At 43.0% G+C, this 22,198-nt stretch overlaps 1 protein-coding gene across 7 annotated transcripts in view; it reads left to right on the forward strand.

Moving 5' to 3' along the window:
- plch2a (phospholipase C, eta 2a) overlaps window positions 1-22,198 on the forward strand; it is a 184,269-nt gene that overhangs the window by 19,614 nt on the left and 142,457 nt on the right. Inside the window, exon 1 of one of the 7 annotated variants that reach the window (XM_021565651.2) lies at window positions 12,262-12,663. The exons of the other annotated variants lie outside the window; for them this stretch is intronic. Within the exon in view, the coding sequence (XP_021421326.2) occupies window positions 12,624-12,663 (40 nt within the window). The 5' untranslated portion in view covers window positions 12,262-12,623. Of the gene's footprint in view, window positions 1-12,261; window positions 12,664-22,198 lie in introns of those variants that run through there. 7 annotated transcript variants of the gene reach the window in all.

Consider the following 22,198-nt stretch of genomic DNA (forward strand, 5'->3'; position numbering starts at 1 on the left):
ACGTAAAAAAACAAAAAACTGCATAGTTTCCTAGGAACGCGAAGCGAGGCGGCCATCTCTGTCGGCGCCGGTAACTGATAACTTCGCAGTTATCAGCGGACACAGGATAGTGGTGCTTGTTTCAACGAATCACCAAAAATACATAAATGTTATGTGATTAGATTGTACTTCTCATTGAAAGAACATTGGAAGCCCTCATGCACTTCATGCACAGAACCAATACCCACAAACCATTTTGGTTCCACACCTGCACGCATTTCAGCTAGGCTAGCCAGGTAAAAGTATATTTTGCATAAACCCAGGGTATTCCACTTTATGACAAAGGTCATGTAATTTCTACAAGGGAGGTGTCATCGCACTAATATTCTCTACCAGATGCCCTCCTCCACCTCAGAGGAGGCTCTGGGGATGTTCATGCTAATTAACAGCCTCCCATTGAGGGATATAGGACTTCTGAAACCCTCTGCTAGTGCAAAATAATTGCTCTAACTCCAGCTCCTTTGTGCATTCAGGCTTCACTCGCCTGAATCACATCTTTGAAGCATCGTGCAACCGGGGACCATATTTGGACCATCTCTGTCCTGAATGTTGCTTGTTGTGAGGGTCTTTTTCAATACTCACCAGTGAATGAAGGCCATAAGCCCTAAGCTGATTCTGTTAATAACAGGGCATGTGTCTGTAGAATAACCCGAGGGCTAGAAGACACTCTCTTCTCTGTGGTTACATTCTAGCACCTCTTCTACGCGGCCCTGGTTCAGGGGTGTTCAGCTAGCCATGCTAACAGCTGTGGCGTTGGCTGGCCTTGGATTCTTTGCGTGTGTTGGTTTAACTCGGCACACATGCTCTGAAGCCCACAGAGAGGAGGATTATGGGTAATTACAAGTAGGGGCTGAGAGGCAAATTGGTGTTCTGCTGGAGGTAGAGATTTGATTGGCTCAGACCACGGCTTAGATCGATGATGCCTGTGTGACTCCTCTAAATAATGTCTTGGACTGTGTTTTAGTATTAACTGATGTGTGGCTAAAGTTTTGATAATAAACCCAACGTCTCTCTCACCATTTGTATCACCCTGTCTCATACGTAACACCAGTATAGAACCCACAGGGACTGGCTGACTCACAGGATTATGTGTTTACGTGTACATCTGTTATGTCTGTTTGACAACCCATTCACATCAGGTTCAGCTCCCAAACTCTAACCAGCTGTTAATCACAGTCACTCACTGGCACAGCAACAAGGCAGGGATTGCGTCCCAAATGGCAGCTTATTCCCTATTTAGTGCACTAGTGTAGACCCATGCCTATAGGGCTTTGGTTAAACGTAGTCCACTATATAGAGAATAGGGTGAGAGACGATTAAGGCCTGTCTGTTAATGGCTTGTGTCTGTCAGTATTCCTATCCAATTGGCTAGGTAGTTCAAATGTGGTGCTTTGAGAACTCTTAAAGTCTAGTGTTATTTACTCAGCACAGTGAATTGTCAATGGGTCTACACACACACACACACACACACACACACACACACACACACACACACACACACACACACACACACACACACACTAAAACCTTTTCAGGCAGAGTCTCTAACTGCCAGCAGAGGTCAGTATAATTCCTTTTATCTCCTGGGAGCCACCTTTGCACCTAAGAAAGATCTTCTGTATCAAACCTGAGACGTGACAATTAATTCATTGTTGACTCTGCGTTCCTCCCATGGCTATTCCGGGCTAGTCTTAAACCAGCAGACATTAATTCATTGAGGGAGAGAAAGTGTGTCTGTCATATAAAATGATAATTCATCAATAGGTATATCCATTCCTCTGTCATTCTTTGAGAGAGACCTGATGTTGATACGGTGATTGAGTTGCTGTTTGATATGTGTTGTGTTTAGGCAGATCAAAATTCATAATTAGAGGCTCTGTTTTGTGTGAGGTATTCTCTGTCTGTCTGTGTTTCTGCTTTTCTCTCGGTTTGAATGTCTGTGTGCATTCATAGGATTGTGTGTGTGTGTGTGCGAGCTTCGGTGCGTGCATGTGTGGCTCAAACAGAGTTAAACAGTGGTTAGGGAAAATACTGCGTCGGAAAACCGAATTGCGTCGAAATAACCTAATTGTTCCTTTTCCGATCTGATAAGCAATCAATTATTGTGGATTGATATGTGATGGGAGGAGCAGAGTGAAGAAAGAGATCTGCAATTGATACCTGGATGGATGATGAACATGGAGAAATGATGGATGGATAGAGACAGAGGTAGACGTGGTGTTATGTGATGATGAACGGGCGGCAGGGTGACGTTATACACTGCTCAAAAAAATCAAGGGAACACTAAAATAACACATCCTAGATCTGAATGAATGAAATATTCTTATTAAATATTTTTTTCTTTACATAGTTGAATGTGCTGACAACAAAATCACACAATTATCAATGGAAATTAAATGTATCAACCCATCTGGATCTGGATTTGGAGTCACACTCAAAATTAAAGTGGAAAACCACACTACAGGCTGATCCAACTTTGATGTAATATCCTTAAAACAAGTCAAAATGAGGCTCAGTAGTGTGTGTGGCCTCCACGTGCCTGTATGACCTCCCTACAACACCTGAGCATGCTCCTGATGAGGTGGCGGATGGTCTCCTGAGGGATCTCCTCCCAGACTTGAACTAAAGCATCCGCCAACTCCTGGACAGTCTGTAGTGCAACGTGGCGTTGGTGGATGGAGCGAGACATGATGTCCCAGATGTGCTCAATTGGATTCAGGTCTGGGGAATGGGCGGGCCAGTCCATAGCATCAATGCCTTCCTCTTTCAGGAACTGCTGACACACTCCAGCCACATGAGATCTAGCATTGTCTTGCATTGGGAGGAACCCAGGGCCAACCGCACCAGCATATGGTCTCACAAGGGGTCTGAGGATCTCATCTCGGTACCTAATGGCAGTCAGGCTACCTCTGGCGAGCACATGGAGGGCTGAGCGGCTCCCCAAAGAAATGCCACCCCACACCATGACTGACCCACCGCCAAACCGGTCATGCTGGAGGATGTTGCAGGCAGCAGAACGTTCTCCACGGCGTCTCCAGACTGTCACGTCTGTCACGTGCTCAGTGTGAACCTGCTTTTATCTGTGAAGAGCACAGGGTGCCAGTGGCGAATTTGCCAATCTTGGTGTTCTCTGGCAAATGACAAACGTCCTGCACGGTGTTGGGCTGTAAGCATGACCCCCACCTGTGGATGTCGGGCCCTCATACCACCCTCATGGAGTCTGTTTCTGACCGTTTGAGCAGACACATGCACATTAGTGGCCTGCTGGAGGTCATTTTGCAGGGCTATGGCAGTGCTCCTCCTGCTCCTCCTTGCACAAAGGCGGAGGTAGCGGTCCTGCTGCTGGGTTGTTGCCCTCCTACGGCCTCCTCCACGTCTCCTGATGTACTGGCCTGTCTCCTGGTAGCGCCTCCATGCTCTGGACACTACGCTGACAGACGCAACAAACCTTCTTGCCACAGCTCGCATTGATGTGCCATCCTGGATGAGCTGCACTACCTGAGCCACTTGTGTGGGTTGTAGACTCTGTCTCATGCTACCACTAAAGTGAAAGCACCGCCAGCATTCAAAAGTGACCAAAACATCAGCCAGGAAGCATAGGAACTGAGAAGTGGTCTGTGGTTATCACCTGCAGAACCACTCCTTTATTGGGGGTGTCTTGCTAATTGCCTATAATTTCCAACTGTTGTCTATTCCAACAGCATGTGCAATTTATTGTCAAGCAGTGTTGCTTCCTAAGTGGACAGTTTGATTTCACAGAAGTGTGATTGACTTGGAGTTACATTGTGTTGTTTAAGTGTTCCCTTTATTTTTTTGAGCAGTGTATTTTGAAGGAAGTGGAAAGGCCTACAAATAAAGATGTTGCATTATTCAACAGGTGGGTCTAATTCTGAATGCTGATTGGGTAAAACTGCATTCCAGCCGGTGGAATTCCACCGGCTAAATCTTTGATGTTAAAACTGCACAATTCACTGTCTCATTAGCCCAGCCAAGCATTTTGTAAACTTGATCTCCACTATAAAAAGCATTTAGTTTTCTCAGGACGAGACAGACAGGCAAGCAGCGTATCTCACTCAGCCAGTCGAAATCATGAATCAGCTGGCATCATGTTTATGGATATATACAAATAAATGTCAATTGAAAGAAAGTTGGCGGTCTTTCCAGCTTCCATTTGAAGTGATTGTGTTAGCTGTGCTGTTGGCTAGCTGTTCTGCACCGCAGTGTCCTGAGGACTGAGCAAATTTTCTATGCCAGGCGAAATCGCGCATTGTTATGGATGTATCCAAACTAAATATCATAAGAAAACAGCTTAAACAAATGCAAATGCTGCTATTTTGCTGTTATTCTGGCTGCACTTTTTGACGTGACTGTAAGTTAGACGTAGTTGGCTAGCTAGCAAGCAAGGGATAAGAACGTTAACAGCCAGTATTGCAATGGAACATTTAGAATGAACGACTGTATCCATAGATACAGAACAAAAAGAATGAACGACTGGGTCCCGCCTCTGGCGAACAAACGACCATCCGGCTTGGGTAGCCACCCTAGATTTGTTTTGGGACGATATCTTGTATTAATAAATTCTTCTAAATAATGTTTTTAATGAAAATATGTCAATCATTATTTAAACATGACTTGGTCTCGGACCTAACAACACCATGCCAATATATCCTCCAAACACCGGCTTCTCGGGCATTATCACTTAAATGTAGCATGCTTTCTGATGCCATGTGGCTGATATACTGTGTGCCACAACAAAATGCTAATGTTGCGCTGATAAAATGCTTGAATTAATGATTTACTTGGTGTCAGTGGGCTTTGCTCAATTGCATTTGAAACAGGCTCAGCCTCTAGACTAATTTTATGCTCAATGGTTGTCTTCGGTCTTGTCTCTCCTGCGAACTAGGGGCATAATCAATCATTTTGTAGACGACACACCTGGGCTACTATCCTTGGCTGTATGGCTCGCACACATGGAGCCCTTTTCATCTGTGGGATATTTTTGTATATAGGGCGGTAATTCTTGAGGGATCGTTTTGTTTCTCTCTTTGTGCAGGCTCATTTTTGTTTCTTGTCGCTATTTTTCAAGCTGACGTTTTAATTCAATGTCTTCATCGGCGTGGAATGATTTGCAGTAATCAAATAATACACCTTGTTCTTTCACCCTGGGGTCGTGCCTTCACATCTCTTCAAGGTTAGCTTTGATGTCTCTGTTGGAAAAGGGACATTGACTGAGCAGTCTTCTTGATTTCATTAGCTATTGCTTTGATTGGTCAGCTTGCATCTAAACACGCTATATTAGGAAAATCGTTAAACGATTGATTTATTATTCAAGTGGTGATAAGCTTTTTTTAAGAACACACACACACACACCTTAAGTCTGAGAACTGTCTATTCTCCAGGTAACCAGGAAGATGAATTATATTCCACTACCTATCAGCAATACCTTCAATCTCTTTCTTTCATTTCATTTCTTCTATTCATTGCTAAACATCTTATAAACTGTTTCTCTTTGGAACTTTTGTGACACTCTTAATTTGAACTTTAATTCACTTTAAATGATAATTGTAATTAAATGTAGCTCCCTTTGTCAAAACATGTTTTGCTAAAACGTTTAATTTGGCTCTGTACTCCAGGATTTTGGATTTGAGATTTTGTTTTATATGAGGTGACTGTACAGATCGTCACCTTTTATTTGAGTGACTCTAAAATAGCACAACACGATCTGCAGATGCAGATCTCACAAGCATGATGTAGTAATTGCATGCTAGGAATATGAAAATGGCCGACTTTTGTCTAAATTGAATGGACTATAAGTGACTTTGTCCAAATACTTATTTGTCTTTATGGTGAAACAGTATAAAATACCCTCAAATAGGTGACATTCTGTACTGTTGCCTCATATAAAACATTTGATCTCAAATGACATAGGCAAGGCTATCAATTTACAGATCCTACTGTACTTAACACAAATAGGCCTATACTTATCTGTCGTAACAGGACTTCCCATCCTTGTGGGTTAGCAGATTAATCTTGGTGATACAGACACAAAACAGGGAGTGTCCTTCTCCCCTTATCTTCTTAAGCAGATGTGATCTATTGTATGTTATCACTGAAGCCCATAAAGGATTGTGTTATATCCCTACCTGGGACACAACACAGCATGTTGTGTCATGCATCAATCATTTCAAGTAGTTCTATCTCCACTGCATGGGTGATCTGCTGGTCGGGACAGAATGACAGAACAGCAAAATGGCCTTGTCTCAATGTCTGAACGAATAGCACCTCCTGAAGGCAAAACAGAACTTGTTAACATTTATGTGTCCAAATGGATGGAGGGATGGTCATTTAAACACGGACTCCATTCAAAAACACGCACACACACGCGCGCACACACAAACTCACGCACAGAGAGAGACAGGAAGGAGGAACAAAAGACTTTAAGGGGCCTGTCCAAGCTGTGGCGGGAAACACATTTCGCCACTGCAGGCAAACCCTGTGGTGCAACTCGATGGACAAATCCGTGGGCTCTGCTCACTTGCAAATGCAGCATCCCCGAATCCAGCAGAAAATGCAGGATTTGCAGACCAAACGCCTCCTCGTTCCCGCCTTGCACAAGAAGGATCTGCTTCTGTTTCCCCCTTCTCCCATTATAATGTGTTTACGGCTCTTAGATCATGCCTTTTGGGCTTAGCAATGCGCCTGGCTGTCTTTTCCCCATTATCTCTGCTTATGTGTGCGCCTTCCCAGGTGAGAAGATCTGTATGCACATCGTTGACATTAGTCTTCCGTCTTGCATTGTTTAATGTCAGCTCTCAATTTAGGTTTGGTAATGAACTGGAGCGTGCTAGATTAGGCTTCTTTTAGTCCACGACACCTGTATGTTATTCATATAAACAGATGGAAAACCCGAGAGAATAGGTCATCTATAATAGGTATTTATTGAATAGATTACCTCCTCTCTAATAGGTATCTTAGAATGTTACTCAGTCGTACCACTATTTTATGGTATGCCTAAAATAGTACTTTGTTCGTAATTAGGTAACCTAACCATTGTCTACGGGTAGAGAAACGGCACTGCTCAACCTCACTGAGAGTAGAATGGCCCGCGCCATTGGATCGACTATAAACTTCTCTCTCTCTCTCGAAGATGGCGCCGACCGAGAAGAGCGTCAGCTTATGAGTTTTGCAATATAGTGACTTTTATCGCGTTTATCGTTACTTTTTTTGCACAGAAAGTTCATAGCAGTGTTGTAGTAGTCGAGTCCGGTCTCGAGACCACATATTGAGTGTCTCTGTCTCGGATGAATTTGTACTCTGTCTCAGACAGTGAGGACTCGTCATTTCTTCACCAGACCAGCGGAGTAAGAAACACAGAGCCTAACGTTAGCCAGATACAGTGCATTATAGGAAAGTATTCAGACCCAATTTTCTACATTTTGTTATGTTACAACCTTATTATAAAATGGATTAAATGAAAAAAATATCCTCATCAATCTACACACAATGACCCATAAAGACCAGGTGAAAACAGGTTTTTAGACATTTCTGCAAATGTATAAAAAACATTTCTTTTTTACATAAGTATTCAGACCCTTTGCTATGAGACTCGAAATTGAGCTCCAGTGCATCCTGTTTCCATTGATCATCCTTGAGATGTTTCCACAACTTAATTGGAGTCCACCTGTGGTAAAATCAATTGATTTGACATGATTTGGAAAGGCACACACCTGTCTGTATAAGGTCCCACAGTTGACAGTGCATGTCAGAGCAAAAACCAAGCCATGAGGTTGAAGGAATTGTTAGTAGAGCTCTGAGACAGGATTGTGTCGAAGCACAGATCTGGGGAAGGGTATCAAAAAATGTCTGGAGCATTGAAGGTCCCTAAGAACACAGTGGTCTCTATCATTCTTAAATGGAAGAAGTTTGGAACCACCAAGACTCTTCCTAGAGCTGGACGCCCGACCAAACTGAGCAAGAAGGGCCTTGGTCAGGGAGGTGACCAAGAACCTGATGGTCACTCTGACAGAGCTCCAGACTTCCACTGTGGAGATGGTTGTCCTTCTGAAAGGTTCCCCCATCTCTGCAGCACCACCAATCAGGCCTTTATGGATAGAGTGGCAAGACAGTAGCCATTCTTCAGTAAAAGGCACATGACAGCCCGCTTGGAGTTTGCCAAAAGGCACCTAAAGGACTCTCAGACCATGGGAAACAAGATTCTCTGATCTGATGAAATCAAGATTGAACTCTTTGGCCTGAATGCCAAGCATCATGTCTGGAGGAAACCTGGCACCATCCCTACAGTGAAGCATGGTGGTGGCAGCATCATGCTGTGGGGATTTCAGTGGCAGGGACGGGGAGACTAGTCAGGATCGATAGAAAGATGAACAAAGCAAAGTACAGAAAGGTCCCGATGAAAACCTGTAACGGAATGCTCAGGACCTCAAACTGGGGCGAAGGTTCAACTTCCATCAGGACAACGACCCTAAGCACACAGCCAAGCCAATGCAGGAGTGGCTTCAGGACAAGTCTGTAAATGTCCTTAAGTGGCCCAGCCAGAGCCCGGACTTGAACCCGATCAAACATCTCTGGAGAGACCTGAAAATAGCTGTGCAGCGACTCTTTCCATCCAACCTGACAGCGCTTGAGAGGATCTGCAGAGAAGAATGGGAGAAACTCATAAATGCAGGTGTGCCAAGCTTGTAGCTTCATACCCAAGAAGACTCGCTGCCAAAGGTGCTTCAACAAAGTACTGAGTAAAGGATCTGAATACTTATGTAAAGATTTTTAATACATCTGCAAAAATGTCAAAAAAATAATAATATTTGCTTTGTTATTATAGGGTATTGTGTGTAGCTTGATGAGGGAAACATTTTAGAATAGGCTGTAAAGTAAAAAAATGTCAAGGTATCTGAATACTTTCCAAATGCACTGTAGCTAGCTGCTAGGAGGATGTCATGTCAAGCCATTGGAGGAGTGACTGACTTTTTCCCCTCATATCGTTTTTTTGGTGGCTACACACAGCTAGGGATGCAGGTGTCATTTTGGGTAGCTAGCATGAACTTGAACGACTGTTCTCCAGTTAGCATATCTCTTGCGATTGCAAGTTTCCCCCTGTCTATCTACTCTGATTTCAGAGCACTCTCATCTGTGTGTCAGAGCGCAGAACTGCTGAATTTACAAATGCGCAACACCAGCTGAATATGACCGGTGTCAGTAAACGTAGGCCATAAAGTAATGGTTAGTCATGAACTCTCTAGATAACATGTAATCGGCCTAACCAGCTCTGCTACGGCGAGTAAAATGGTCAGAGTGAGGTGTTCTCTCGTTTGTGTCTGGAAGTAGCAAGCTAGCCAACTTTAGCCAGTTAGCTTGGGTGCTTTGTTGGGACAAGCATGCATTGGCAGGGAAGCTGCAGAAGGACGAGGAGGCTATAATTCGCCATTCTTTATCAGAGCAATTTTCACGGGCAACTAGTTGAAAAAGTTTGAGACGGTTTATCTAATGTTCCTTCATTAGATTTTATCTCATCCTGCTCTAACTAGCATTAGTTGTTGATCTTGTTGATGTGCATAACTGAGGGAGAGAGAGCCTACCTTTTCATGGTTGTTTGATCAATAGAACTGTAAAGTTTCCAAATGTACGAGTCCAACAAACAATTGTCAAAGACTCCGGCCACCCAAGTCAGACTGTTCTCTCTGCTGCCTCACAGCAAAGTAAGATATCCACATGTGGAGTTTTCTTCGATGTGAAACTGCAAATGGGTTTTTCACATGTGAACTTGCAATTCCACATGTGAAAGGGACATTTTCACACGTGAAACGAAAACAACATGTTATCCTCCTCACATGTGAAATGGTTGCTTTAATATGTGAACTCTAAATTTACACACACACACACTTTCTAGGCAAGGCATAATAACGGGCCATTTCTCAGAGAGAGAGAGAGAGAGAGAGAATGAATTACCTCCTTTGATGTTGTGTGTCTACTGACTCCATCTCTTATTTTTTTTATCCAGTTCTTATCCAATATTCCATGCTTTCCGTTCTGTATCCTCCACATCCAAATGGCTTCTGCTCTCGTCCATTGTACACACATCCAGGGGTATTTGCCGTTGCCTGCTATATTATGCATTACCTTCACATGTGGCAGTTTGCAAATGATGATGTTTCTGGTAAGAGCACGCTGGTAGCCTGAGCCAAAGTGGTATCAGTGCTATTTTCCTTGGACAGATAATGAGGCGCTGCTGAGAATGTGATGGAGGCTGTCCCGGCCATACCAAAGAACAGGCCTCCATTCCAATGCAGCACTGGATAGCCTGCTAATCTGCTAACCATAAGTTTGCACATTAGGTACTGTAGCATGTCATTGCCGACTAATGTAAGCTGTTGGAAACCACTTAGAACAGGGACGCATTTGCTTGGGTGCACACACACACATTTTGAAAACACTCTGAAAAAACACACTATATGCTCGAGCACACGTGCACACTCAAACTACACGCAGCCACACATGCACATGCACACACACACACACAAACACACACACACACACACACACACACACACACACAAACATGCATTGACACACACATACATTTGAGTATCACAGCCAAGCCAAGCCAAGTGAGTCAACACAGGTCAAATCCCCTTTAAGTGGATGGCTTTGGGTGCAGCAGTCTCAGAGGAACAAGTGGTGTGTTTGAAGTGTGGTTCAATGGAGATTTGAGATGCCCTTCTTGAAGTATTCTTGCTCTAAATACACATTGGCACATGGCAGGCAAGGGGTGGGGTGGCTTTAGCAAATCCCGGGTGTGTGTTTTGGTAGATTGGCAAAGCCCAGATTTCAAGGTTCAAGATTTAGAGGTTAGCTGCCATTGTCCATGTAAGCACTTTCTGTGCTAGCTAAACCTGCTTTAATGTCAGGCAGGTCGCAAGCATCCAACTGCTGTTTTTTGGAGTTTTTCCAAGGTAGTTATACGTCAGGAGACAATGTGGCAGTGAGCATAAGCATAGTAGAACAATTCCAAATAGATTTTCTTGATTTCTCTCAGCTAAGGCGTAGCCCTTTCCATCTTCAATATAAAAAAAGGATATCTTGCCGTGTGTCATTTGAACAAGAGTCGCTGCAATCTTGGTTTTGATTTAGCCTGTGTTTTGATTAACAAACTGATGATAACTGGAGGTGTGCACACAGATGTGAGAAAGCAAGGGGGTTGCCTGTGTTTTAATTAACAGACTGATGATAACTGGAGATGTGAACACAGATGTGAGAAAGCAAGGGGTTTTCCTGTGTTTTGACTAACAGACTGATGATAACTGGAGGTGTGAACACAGATGTGAGAAAGCAAGGGGTTTGCCTGCGACAACAAGGGCGTAATTGAGGTGTGCCGAGCTGGGAGGGGATTAAAACAAGTGTTGTTCGGGGAACAATTTGAGTGAAACAGCAGATAACATGGGTTCTGTGACTTCGGGTTCCTCCTCTACCCATCGATCTGTTTTCCCTCTGGGGGGGGGGAGACATCTATTGTTTTCAAAGCTGCCTCTGCTGAGCTAATGTAGAGCATGGTTGAATGAACAAACATGTTCAGTTAGAGGTTGTTCATCAGTCTTAGAAGCTCTGAGTCCAGCTCTGAGAGTACAAGGGCCATCTGGAAAGGAGGTCTAAGAAGTGGGAGTGCTTTTGGAGCAGGGAGTTTTGCTGTGATAGGTGAGGTGTGTTGGCTCTGCCCGGCCCACTGCCCTGTTACTTTAGCTGCTCTGTCACACACACACACACACACACACGTCCTCAGCGCTCCAGTTTATTTGGAATCAGTGCATGAGCAATAAAGAAGAGGTGAGCGTAGCTCTCCAAAGTGTGATGGGGCCAACGCTCAGCTAATAAACCAGCTCTAATGCAAACATGCATTTTCTCTCTCCCTCCCTTTTTCCTGCTAACACACAAACAAACACATGCGCTCTCTCTCTCTCTCTCTCCTATGTCTCTCTCTCTCTCTCTTCTCTCTCTCTCTCTCTTTCTTCTCTCTCCTCTGTCTATGTCTCTGTCTCTCTCTCTTCTCTCTCCTCTGTCTATGTCTCTGTCTCTCTCTCTCTTCTCTCTCCTCTGTCTATGTCTCTGTCTCTCTCTCTCTTCTCTCTCCTCTGTCTATGTCTCTGTCTCTCTCTCTCTCTCATCCCTTATTCACATTTCTAGTCCTTATTTAATTTTCTCTTGTTTTCTCACTGCCCCCTTTCTTTCTCTGTTTGGCTCTCACTTTCTCTCTCCATCTGTCCACAACCTTCCTCCCTTCTTTCCATCTCTCCCTTCTCTTTCCATCCATTCATCCAGTAATAAAATTCAAACTCTCTCACGAACGCATACTGTTCCCCCCACACATATGCATAGACTCCTCTCTCTCACTCTCACTCTCACTCTCACGCTGCACGTCTCTGCTGGGCTGAAGAGCAGAGTGCACACGGAGCCAGACGCTCCCTTCAGTGTGCGCATCACATGTCTGCTGGCAGGAGCTGCCCTTCTCTCCTCTTTCTCTCTCTCTGTCACTCGCTTTCTCTCCACACCTCTCAGTACTCTGCAAGACTTTCAGCATGGAGCTGGCCGGAGTGGCCGTGTTGCCCCAGAGATACAGTACGTACCTGCTCTCTTTTCTTCCTTTTTCCCCCTCCTTTTTTTCAATATTGATGCATTTTTCTTGTGATTTACATTTCATGAATGGGGATGCTTTTGATACATATTTATGCTCTCTCTTAGAGGGAGTGTTCTGCAGTGAAATTAAAGTTGGTTCAGTACTAAGGTGCCTGCACTTTAGTTGATTATCAAACAGTACTTTGTTGTGGCAGGTTGTCTTTTTTCATCGCTTTCCGGTGTTCTGTTAGGGGGTTCGTGCAACATTATACGTAAAGCACCTGTATGCACCTGGGCTGAATGTCCGAGTTTATGCGTGAATGGGGCTGTGCGGGAAGACCGTGGCACACACCTTCCCGTGTAGTAGATCAATGTCTGGAAAACGCCGCAAGAAGGATGAGATGAAAGAGCCAGGCAGGTGTTGTTATGATACACTTGGTTTGTTCACTTTGGAAAAGGGTATTTTATGACATTTAGTATGTAGGTAAGTTGAGCCAGTCTTTCTATGTAACAATAAACAAAATTAATCATTTGAGCAAATATTTAGGAAGAGGTCATCATTTAATGGAGTCTGTGACGGAAGAAGACACATGGACAAAATGGTAAGCAAGACTTTCCCCAATTCAAATGAATTTATTGTGTTAGAGGTTTCATGCTGCTTGTATCTAAACCAAATTAGAGGGTCATTTTAAGTTTGTTCTATTGATCAGTTGGGGTCTCAATAAGCTACAATATGAAGTCCTAAACCTAGCATGAAAGTGTATCCTTGTAGCTGTGTGGTCTAATATAGTCAAAATGTTTGAGCCAATGGCAAGTTGAGCAAATGTAAATGTTTTCTTCCCAGGCTTGTCATTGTCATTCCTCTGTGTTTTCTTTCCCAGGGTGGCTTAGGAGGTGGCAGCCTTATCCCCTTTATTCTTCTCACTGCTACCTGGAGAGGGGAGTTGGTGGGCGTGCGTGTATGTGTACACCACTACGCATGTACACACACACACAGGAATAGAATGGCAATATTTACCCATGTATTCCCTGCCAATAAAGCTTTATTAGATTACATGGAATTGAGAGAACACGTGATAGAAGAGTGAACATTTGATAAATAGATACAACAACAAAAATAAATGAGAGAGGCAGAGAAAGATATAGAAACCGAGTGAAAGAGAAACATATGGAAGGATGATCCGTGAGACATAGACCCAGATATAGGCTTTCCGATCCAAAGCATGGACAGACTTTTGTGATGGTACCATTAGCTAAGTAGGTATGTATCTATCTCGGCTAGCAGAACACTAATAGGGCTAACTTTAGACAGATGGGAATGTGCGAGAGAGAGCGTCTAGCTACGGTATGTAGCTGGGAGCCTACAGTGCCAGAGCTAATAACGTTCCTCTGTCACACTACACAAAGTGATAGCGAGGAGTTCGAGACGTGTGAATGCAGAGCGAAGTGGCTTGATAACAAAGACAGTCTCAAGTTTGACTCCAACCAAGGCTGCTGTGGTGTTCTCAAGTATTTTCCCAGAAGCCCATAGGGAGAGCAAGGGCATGCCAATTGGACATGGGTTCAAGCATACAGTAGGCTTTGGAGGAATAATATGAATGTGTTTATTGATGTTAAACAGCTGTTTGTTGAGTAGATTATTTCATTTGATATTTGTTTTTCTCAAAATAAGGTGTCTTTTTCCTATTTCTATGGATCATAGCTGTGTATTATTAAATCCAAAATGTGTGGTAAATCAGTTTGTAGGTGTAATGCGAAGGACTGGGTGAAAAGCCTGCTGCTGAGGTCTTTCAGAAAATGTCTCCTGTTTGTCTCTCACCTGAATGGTGATATTGTAACTCAATGAATATCCTAACAAAGGCAGTTTTATGCTGCATTGAAGGCTACACAGTTCAGCTCTCTACCGCGGTTTCTGTGCGTGTGCAGGTGTGTGCGTAATTGCATTACACTATTATTAACTGTGATGCAGTCATTGTGGATTGATTACATGTGTATTCTATTGACATGACCCAGAGCATCAGTTTAGTCATTTTAATGTCATTTGATGATCCAGAGGGGAAATATGTTCTGTGTCATTATTGTGTCTACATTTTTTTTGTTTTTACATTTAATTTATCTTGAGAGGTTACCATGTTGTGTCATCCTAATTATCTGCTACCAAATTTTTCTTGATGGAATAGACTTATTTAACTCATCCATCAGCTTGGGCAAAATGTCATATTTGCTTCAACTACCCTTTTCTTTTACATTTAATGGGCAAGAGATTTGATATGATGAACATTATAACACTGATAACATTATAACACACTGAAAACACATGTCATTCTGTCATTAGCGGATATTCTCAATAACCAAAGCACAAGCTTCGTAATGTGAAAGACATTCAAAATCAGCAGTATGGTTTTGTGATAAGTGCTACACTATCAGTAATGAGGAGAAAGAACACTTTCCCACAGTGCTTATTTCCCATGGACGTTGACACGTTTTCCAATGAGACTCAAGTCTTCTTGTTTGCCTATACCCTCTGCCACTTTCAGCACCACTGCATGTGGACAGCTCCCAGGCTTAGGGGAACGTGTATGCAGTGGGCTTCCAATCCCTCCTTTCACCCCTTAGATCTGTAAGACCCAAGGATATTATAGTAAACTAAAACAAAACTAATCATAAAAAAAATATTTTGTCAACTAAAATAACATAATTAACAAACCTGTTTGAAAAACTAAAACGTATATTTTACTCCTAAATTAACTTAAAACAAATATTAATTTTATTCAGTTTTGTAAAAAAAAAAATCTAAACTTTGGGTGAAATTCAGATGTTTTTTTTATGGAATTTTCAAACTTTTGGGGAGGGTTTCAAGCTACTGAACCTGATGGGTGTCACGTTCGTATGTGGAGACGGACCACATAATATTTTAATAGTGAAACTTAGCAACAACAAAACAATAAACTAACAACGAACTGTGACTAAAAAGGTGGTACGTGCACTAACTCAAAACACAGTAACGCAAACAATATCCCATAACCCACAGGTGGAAAATGCAACTTAAGTATGATCCCCAATTAGAGACAACGATTGCCTCTAATTGGGAATCATACACAAACCCCAACATAGAAAATAAACCTAAAACCCCACATAGAAATAATAAACTAGACTAAAACGCCTAGTCACGCCGTGACCTACTCTACCATAGAAAATACAGGCTTTCTATGGTCAGGACGTGACGAAGTAACCGCTCATCCTGCGGATCCAGCCATGGACCCAGGCTGAACACTGTGCCCCGACTGGACCCAGGAGCAGGGGAAAGCTCCCGCCATTGAGCGGGACTGGACGCTGTTATTGGTCTTGGCACCAACGCCGAAGAAGACTCTGGCCTTGGAGCTGGACTGGACAACGTGCTTAGACTCCGGCCATGGAGCTGGAGGTTCTGGACCGTGGACCGGCCCAGGAGGTTTCGGACCGTGGACCGTTCCGGACCGTAGACCATTCCGGCTCGTGGACTGTCCCAGGGGATTCTGGCCCGTGGACCGTCCCAGGGGGTTCCGGCCCGTGGACCGTCCCAGGAGGTTCCGGCCCGTGGACCGTCCCAGGAGGTTCTGGACTGGCGGACGTTGCCATTAGCTCTGGACTGGGGAGGCGCACTGGAAGCTTGATGCGTGTAGCCGGCACAGGTGGCACCAGACCCGTGACACGCACTTTAGGGCGATTTCGAGGAGCAGGCACAGTACGCACCTGACTGGGAAGGCGCACTTGAGGGAGAGTGTGAGGAGCAGGCACAGGACGTACTGGGCTGTGGAGGCGCACTGGAGGTCTGGAGCGTAGAGCCGGCATCAATTGTACCGGAACTTGATCACACTTCTCAGGACGAGGACGGGGAGCTGACTCAGTGGCACTAAACTGACAACACGTTCCTCCACCAACTCAACAACTCTCCCATTTCTCTCTCTTCCAAATTCTCCCTCTTCTCCCAGACTGGCTCTGGTTCACTCCTCAGCCCGTCGCCTGCTCCATGTGCCCCCCCCCCCCCCCAACAAATTATTGTGGTTTCTGTGGCCTTCCTCCCCGACATCGTCGCTGTCCTCTCATGCTCCTAGGCAACTCCCGCCAAGGAAGGCGGTCCTGTCCTGCCAGGATTTCCTCCCAAGTCCAGGATCCCTTCCCATCCAGGATCTCTTCCCAAGTCCAGGATACTTCCTCCTCTGGGCACTCTGCTTGGTCCTTTGTGGATGGGATATTCTGTCACGATCCTTGTTGGAAGGATGGTCGGACCAAGATGCAGCGTGGGGTAGGTTAATCATTTTTATTTATGATAACCGGCACAAAACAAGAGAGTAACAAACTAAACATACAGCTTTGTAGGGCTAAAAAGCAACAAAACAAAATCAAGATCCCACCAACAACAGGTGGGAAAAGGCTGCCTAAATATGATCCCCAATCAGAGACAACGATAGACGGCTGCCTCTGATTGGGAACCACACCAGGCCAACAGAAAATAAAAAACTAGACTACCCACCGTAGTCACACCCTGACCTAACCAAAAATAAAGAGCTAAAAGGTTCTCTAAGGTTCTCTAAGGTCAGGGCGTGACAGTGGGTAGATGCGGCCAGCATTTTGTTAGCTTGTGAATGGGTGTCTTCGAGCAGTAAAGCTAACAAAGCTAACTGTAAGTGCATCTGTGACAGCCAAAAGTCCAACACTGTAGTGGTTGTAATAGTGCCTACCACATTTTTTTTGTACCAGTCCTCTATTCTTTTTAAATCCAAGTCACGTTGAGATTTACTTAATCATGTAACCCTAACCTAACCCATCACCTTATGTATTACTGTCCCAGTGGCTAGAAGTGACATCCCAAAAAACGATACAAAATATTAGTATTAAAAGTATTCACCTCCCTTGGATTTTTTTTCACACTTTGTTGCATTACAATGTGGGATTGAAATTCATTTAATTGTGATTTTTTTTTTGTGTGTCAATGATCTACACAAAATACTCTGTCAAAGTGGAAGAACAATTCTAATATAAAAAAAGGGTAGGTACCATAAACGTAACCACATGTAACTTATGGATTACCATTAGTATACGCCTCGAAAGTCCCAATGCAAAGTTACACCTCACGCTTCTATTTTTCGACTTATTACATAAAACCAGAATGATCCGAATGCCAAAATCATGTTGGAAATTATTTTTCCAGTGTGTGATGTAATATGGAGGATCCGGCAAGCCAGCCTATTCCCTATAATGTAAACTCCAACAGAAATAACTTCAAAGTAAACCACATTTTTGCGCTCATGACTACTGGTTTCAATAAAATGTTCAGCCAACTTACAAGCAAATACTTTATTTAATTTATTTTACAAATCAACTTGCAAGATTGTTAGCCTACATTACAAACTACAAACTACATTACACACTTAATATGTTGTAAAATCTTTTATGAATGTATTGTTACGTTTTTAAACTGTATAACTGCCTTAATTTTGCTGGACCCCAGGAAGAGTAGCTGCTGCTTTGGGGATCCATAATAAATACAAATACACCAACGTTTTGGAAATACATAATGCCATCTAACCAGTTATCAAAGACTGCAAGCTACAGTATATACAGGTATCTTAGTCAAAATAGACAGATTCCAGATATCAGTCAGCCCTCATGAAAAAAGATTGCAAAGATTGCAGTCAGAGTATAATGGCAGTTAGAGTGTAGTATAACTGCAGTACGCTACAAATACTGCATCCAAAATAAGTGTTTTACTGGAGTACTTGTGCAGTGTAACTGCAGTATAACAGTTCAACTGCAGTACATTGTAGTTACTCTGCAATTACTGCCTCCGAAAATACCACAGTCGACTGCAGTTACTACACTTTTATTGGCGTTTCTAAACCTGACATATTTTTTTTTGTAAGGGAGCTAGCACTAATACAAGGTGGAAAAAGTTACAAAACTCCCGTTGCCTTCTTCACAGAGAACATTCCGAAAAGTTTACGAAACAAAAAGGATAGCAGATGAGGTACTACACAATTAGAGCAAGCAGGTATGATTTCCTCTTTCATTTTTAACCCAAGACAGGACGGCAGGCTCTGGTGCCTTCTTATCAGGTTCCCACTAGATAACACAAACACAAAGTCTGTGAAGAGCATGAGGTTGCCTCCTTGTTTACACTTGGTCTGGAATATAATTACATGCTAACATGGCTATTGGCTAACGTTCGCCAGCTTGAGCTTGCTACCGAGCTAGCATACGAACTCGGTAGCACAGAGTAGATTCTCCATTTGACGTTGAGAAATAGTGCAAAGTGGGTAGTTTAGAAGATATATCCAGATATGTTACAAAATATGTAATAACCACAAATCATAAATCCGTTTGTACTTATAGCTAACCAGATCGTGACTACAACTAAGTTAAGTCTTTAACCACACTGTGTTGTTACATTGGTGAGTAAAAACTCATGCTTCCTACCCTTTTGAATGAGAAATAAAACACTAACAGACCTTGATTAGATTAGTATTCACCACCCTGATTCAATACATGTTCGAAACACCTTTGGCAGCAATTATACTGTAGCTGTGACTTCTTGGGTAAATCGCTAAGAGCTCTGCAAACCTGGATTGTGCAATATTTGTCCATTACTCTTTTCAAAAATGTTCAAGCTCTGTCAAGGTGTTGGGGATCATGCCTAGACAGCAAGTCTTACCATATATTTTCAAGCAGATTTATGTCAACTGTAACTTGGCCACTGTCTTCTTGGTAAACAACTCCAGTGTAGATTTGGCCTTTTTGTTGTAGGTTATTGTCCTGCTGAAAGGTGAATTCCTCTCCCAATTTCTGCCTGTGCTTAGCTCCATGTGACTTGACAATGTCTTACTCATTGCTCAGAAGTTCGGTACAAATCGGATGTTGGGTACTATATTTACTGAATATTATCTGAATTCTATAAATTATCATGGCTAATTTGGGTGCAACCAATTAGTTTCATTTCTCCAAGATACAATTACATTTCAACAAAATCATGTTTCAGGAATGCCAGTCGTACCTGTTTCTAACTCCAGAAGCTATTCCAGAGCAATCTGAGACTGTGGGTGTCATAGCTTGCTGAAATTACATGGAAAGACTTTCTTGAGAAGGAGGCGAGTAGAGCAATTGAGATTCTCCCTTGGTCTTTGTGGTGTTACATCTTCCTCTGTCACAGCAGTGACCCACATGGATATACCTGCAGTGCGGTATCTAAGCCCATCCTATTTGAGGAGATATTTATAACCATAGAACTGCAGGTTGGGAAACAATGCAACAGTTTAAGGCCACTATACCAGATCATTAGGCAGTAAGAATTATTTTCTGAAGGTTAAAGACTGTATGAATCTCTCTCACACACACACAATGGGTTGTTATTGTGTTGGGAAAATGACAAAATATTTCAAATACATCCCCTCAGTGATTAGTTAATATGCATTGTGATGACCATTGATTACAAGTCAGTGGCAAGGTAAACAGAGCTGTCATCTGTACAGCCTTGTCACTGTAATCAGGAAAGAGCCCCGTTGTTTATTTCCCTCTTTGTCCTTTACATGACATTCCTGCTGGAGCCCCAGAGAGTGCATATCCCGCATGATTTATACTGTATTATACTGTTGTATCTACTGTAGTGTCTCTTGTGGACATTACTGAAGTATTTACAATAGTGTTTTTGTTTCATTGTCTTTAGCATAGAAGTGGAGGCTTTTTCCTCCTGGAGAAATACTAAAATAGCAAATATTCCATAACCGGAAGGGACTGGGATCTGAACGTTGCTTTTTTCTGTAACTTGTATAGAACACATCATATGGTCTATACTTGGCATGTAGGTTCCTCACTTATGGGTGGCACAACATAGCATTTGGGGAATGGGCAGGGTACAGTATATGCAAACTAAATACTGTAGTATGTACAAATTTTTTTTTTTAAAGTGTAGTGTTTTTGCAGACTTTACTAGTAGTTACTACAGTGTTTCTTTTTGGGGGGGAGGGGGTTAATACTGTAGTATTTACTATTAGGGCTGGGAATTGCCGGGGACCACACGATACGATATTATCACAATACTTAGTTGCCTGATAGGATATGTATTGCGATACTCACAATTCTATATGTAATGCGATTTGATACAGTGATTTTTTTTTGCCGTTCAATGTTCCAAACATATTGCCCATTATATATCTGCTGTAGAGAGACGAGAGCCGTGAGAAAAGTTTTGATCAGCCGTGGAAATATAAGTGCTGAAAACAAGAGTTTTGGGTCAGGTACAGTCAACTAGCGCAAAATTAATATTGCGATATTGTCAAAACAATACAATATATTGTCAAATTATGTTATAACCACATATGTAGCTATCGATTCCCCCCCCCCCCCATCCCTATTTACAATCGTATTCAACAGTATACTACAACGTTCTATAGTAAATACTACTACATATGTGTTCTATCCCAGTTCTAACACACCTGATTTAACTGATCACATAGCCCATGATTCGTTTAATGAGTTGTGTAAGTGCTGGGCTAATTGAATTGACACACCCTTGAATTGCAGGGGTCCTCGAGGAATGTCACGAGAAACACCGCATTTAGTGCCAGAGTCAGGTTTGGACAGTGCTCTTCCTTGAAGCTCACCACCTTGTCACCTTTCACTATAAGGAAGAGACATGGCGGTGGACATTTGATTGAGCGTACAGGAGGACCTGTTTGATGTCCTGATAGAATGTGAACCATTGATTAACCTCGATGACAGACGCCCTCAGGACAAAGTTTGTCCTCAGGACTTCTTGTTTCCAGGTGCTTGTAAGCAGCTCTCCTAGGCAAGGTTGTGCCCTCTCCCTATTGTGTTACGGCACCTCTCTCAATATTTTGGCGAGAAGTAGATGATATAATCATGGCATAAAGTACTCTGTGAATCTGATCCTCAAACAAATGGTTAATCCTGTGGAGATCAAAGGAGCAGACCGTGTCTGCCTCCTAACGATAGTAAAAGCAGTATGCAAATAGTTTATGCTTAATTGTGCTTCAGATATATATAGCATGCATATGTTTGAACAGGATCATCCGCGATTCCACCCTGATTCACAGCAATCAGTTTTTATATTAACTGAAACTTCAGCAGCGATCGCAACAGGACTTCACAACCCTCCCACGAAGAAGGCATTTTCGGGGGGGGGGGGGGCGTGCTGTATTATACCAAAGCTTGATGTAGGAACACTGTGCCTGTACGGTAAATAGTAATGCAAAGGCAGATCCATACCTCCCAGCGCTATCCAATCAACACAAACAGAGAGAGCGAGAAAGAGATTATATTTCATAAAGCGCTCATCTTTGCAGATCCTCCACTCCTATTTGTCTGCCATTATTCAAGTTTCCGCACATAAAGGCTCTGACTCAACTGTGTGTGTGCATGTGTGTCTGTGAGTGAGTGAGAGCAGATGTGGAGAAATTCGAACCCCGGGCAGTTATCCAAGTCACCCTAGGTGAAAAAGAGGCACACATCCAAAAAACAACAGAATTTGGGCCCCTCTCTCTTC

This window comes from Oncorhynchus mykiss, chromosome 16, assembly GCF_013265735.2.
Source record: "Oncorhynchus mykiss isolate Arlee chromosome 16, USDA_OmykA_1.1, whole genome shotgun sequence".
NCBI lineage: Eukaryota > Metazoa > Chordata > Actinopteri > Salmoniformes > Salmonidae > Oncorhynchus > Oncorhynchus mykiss.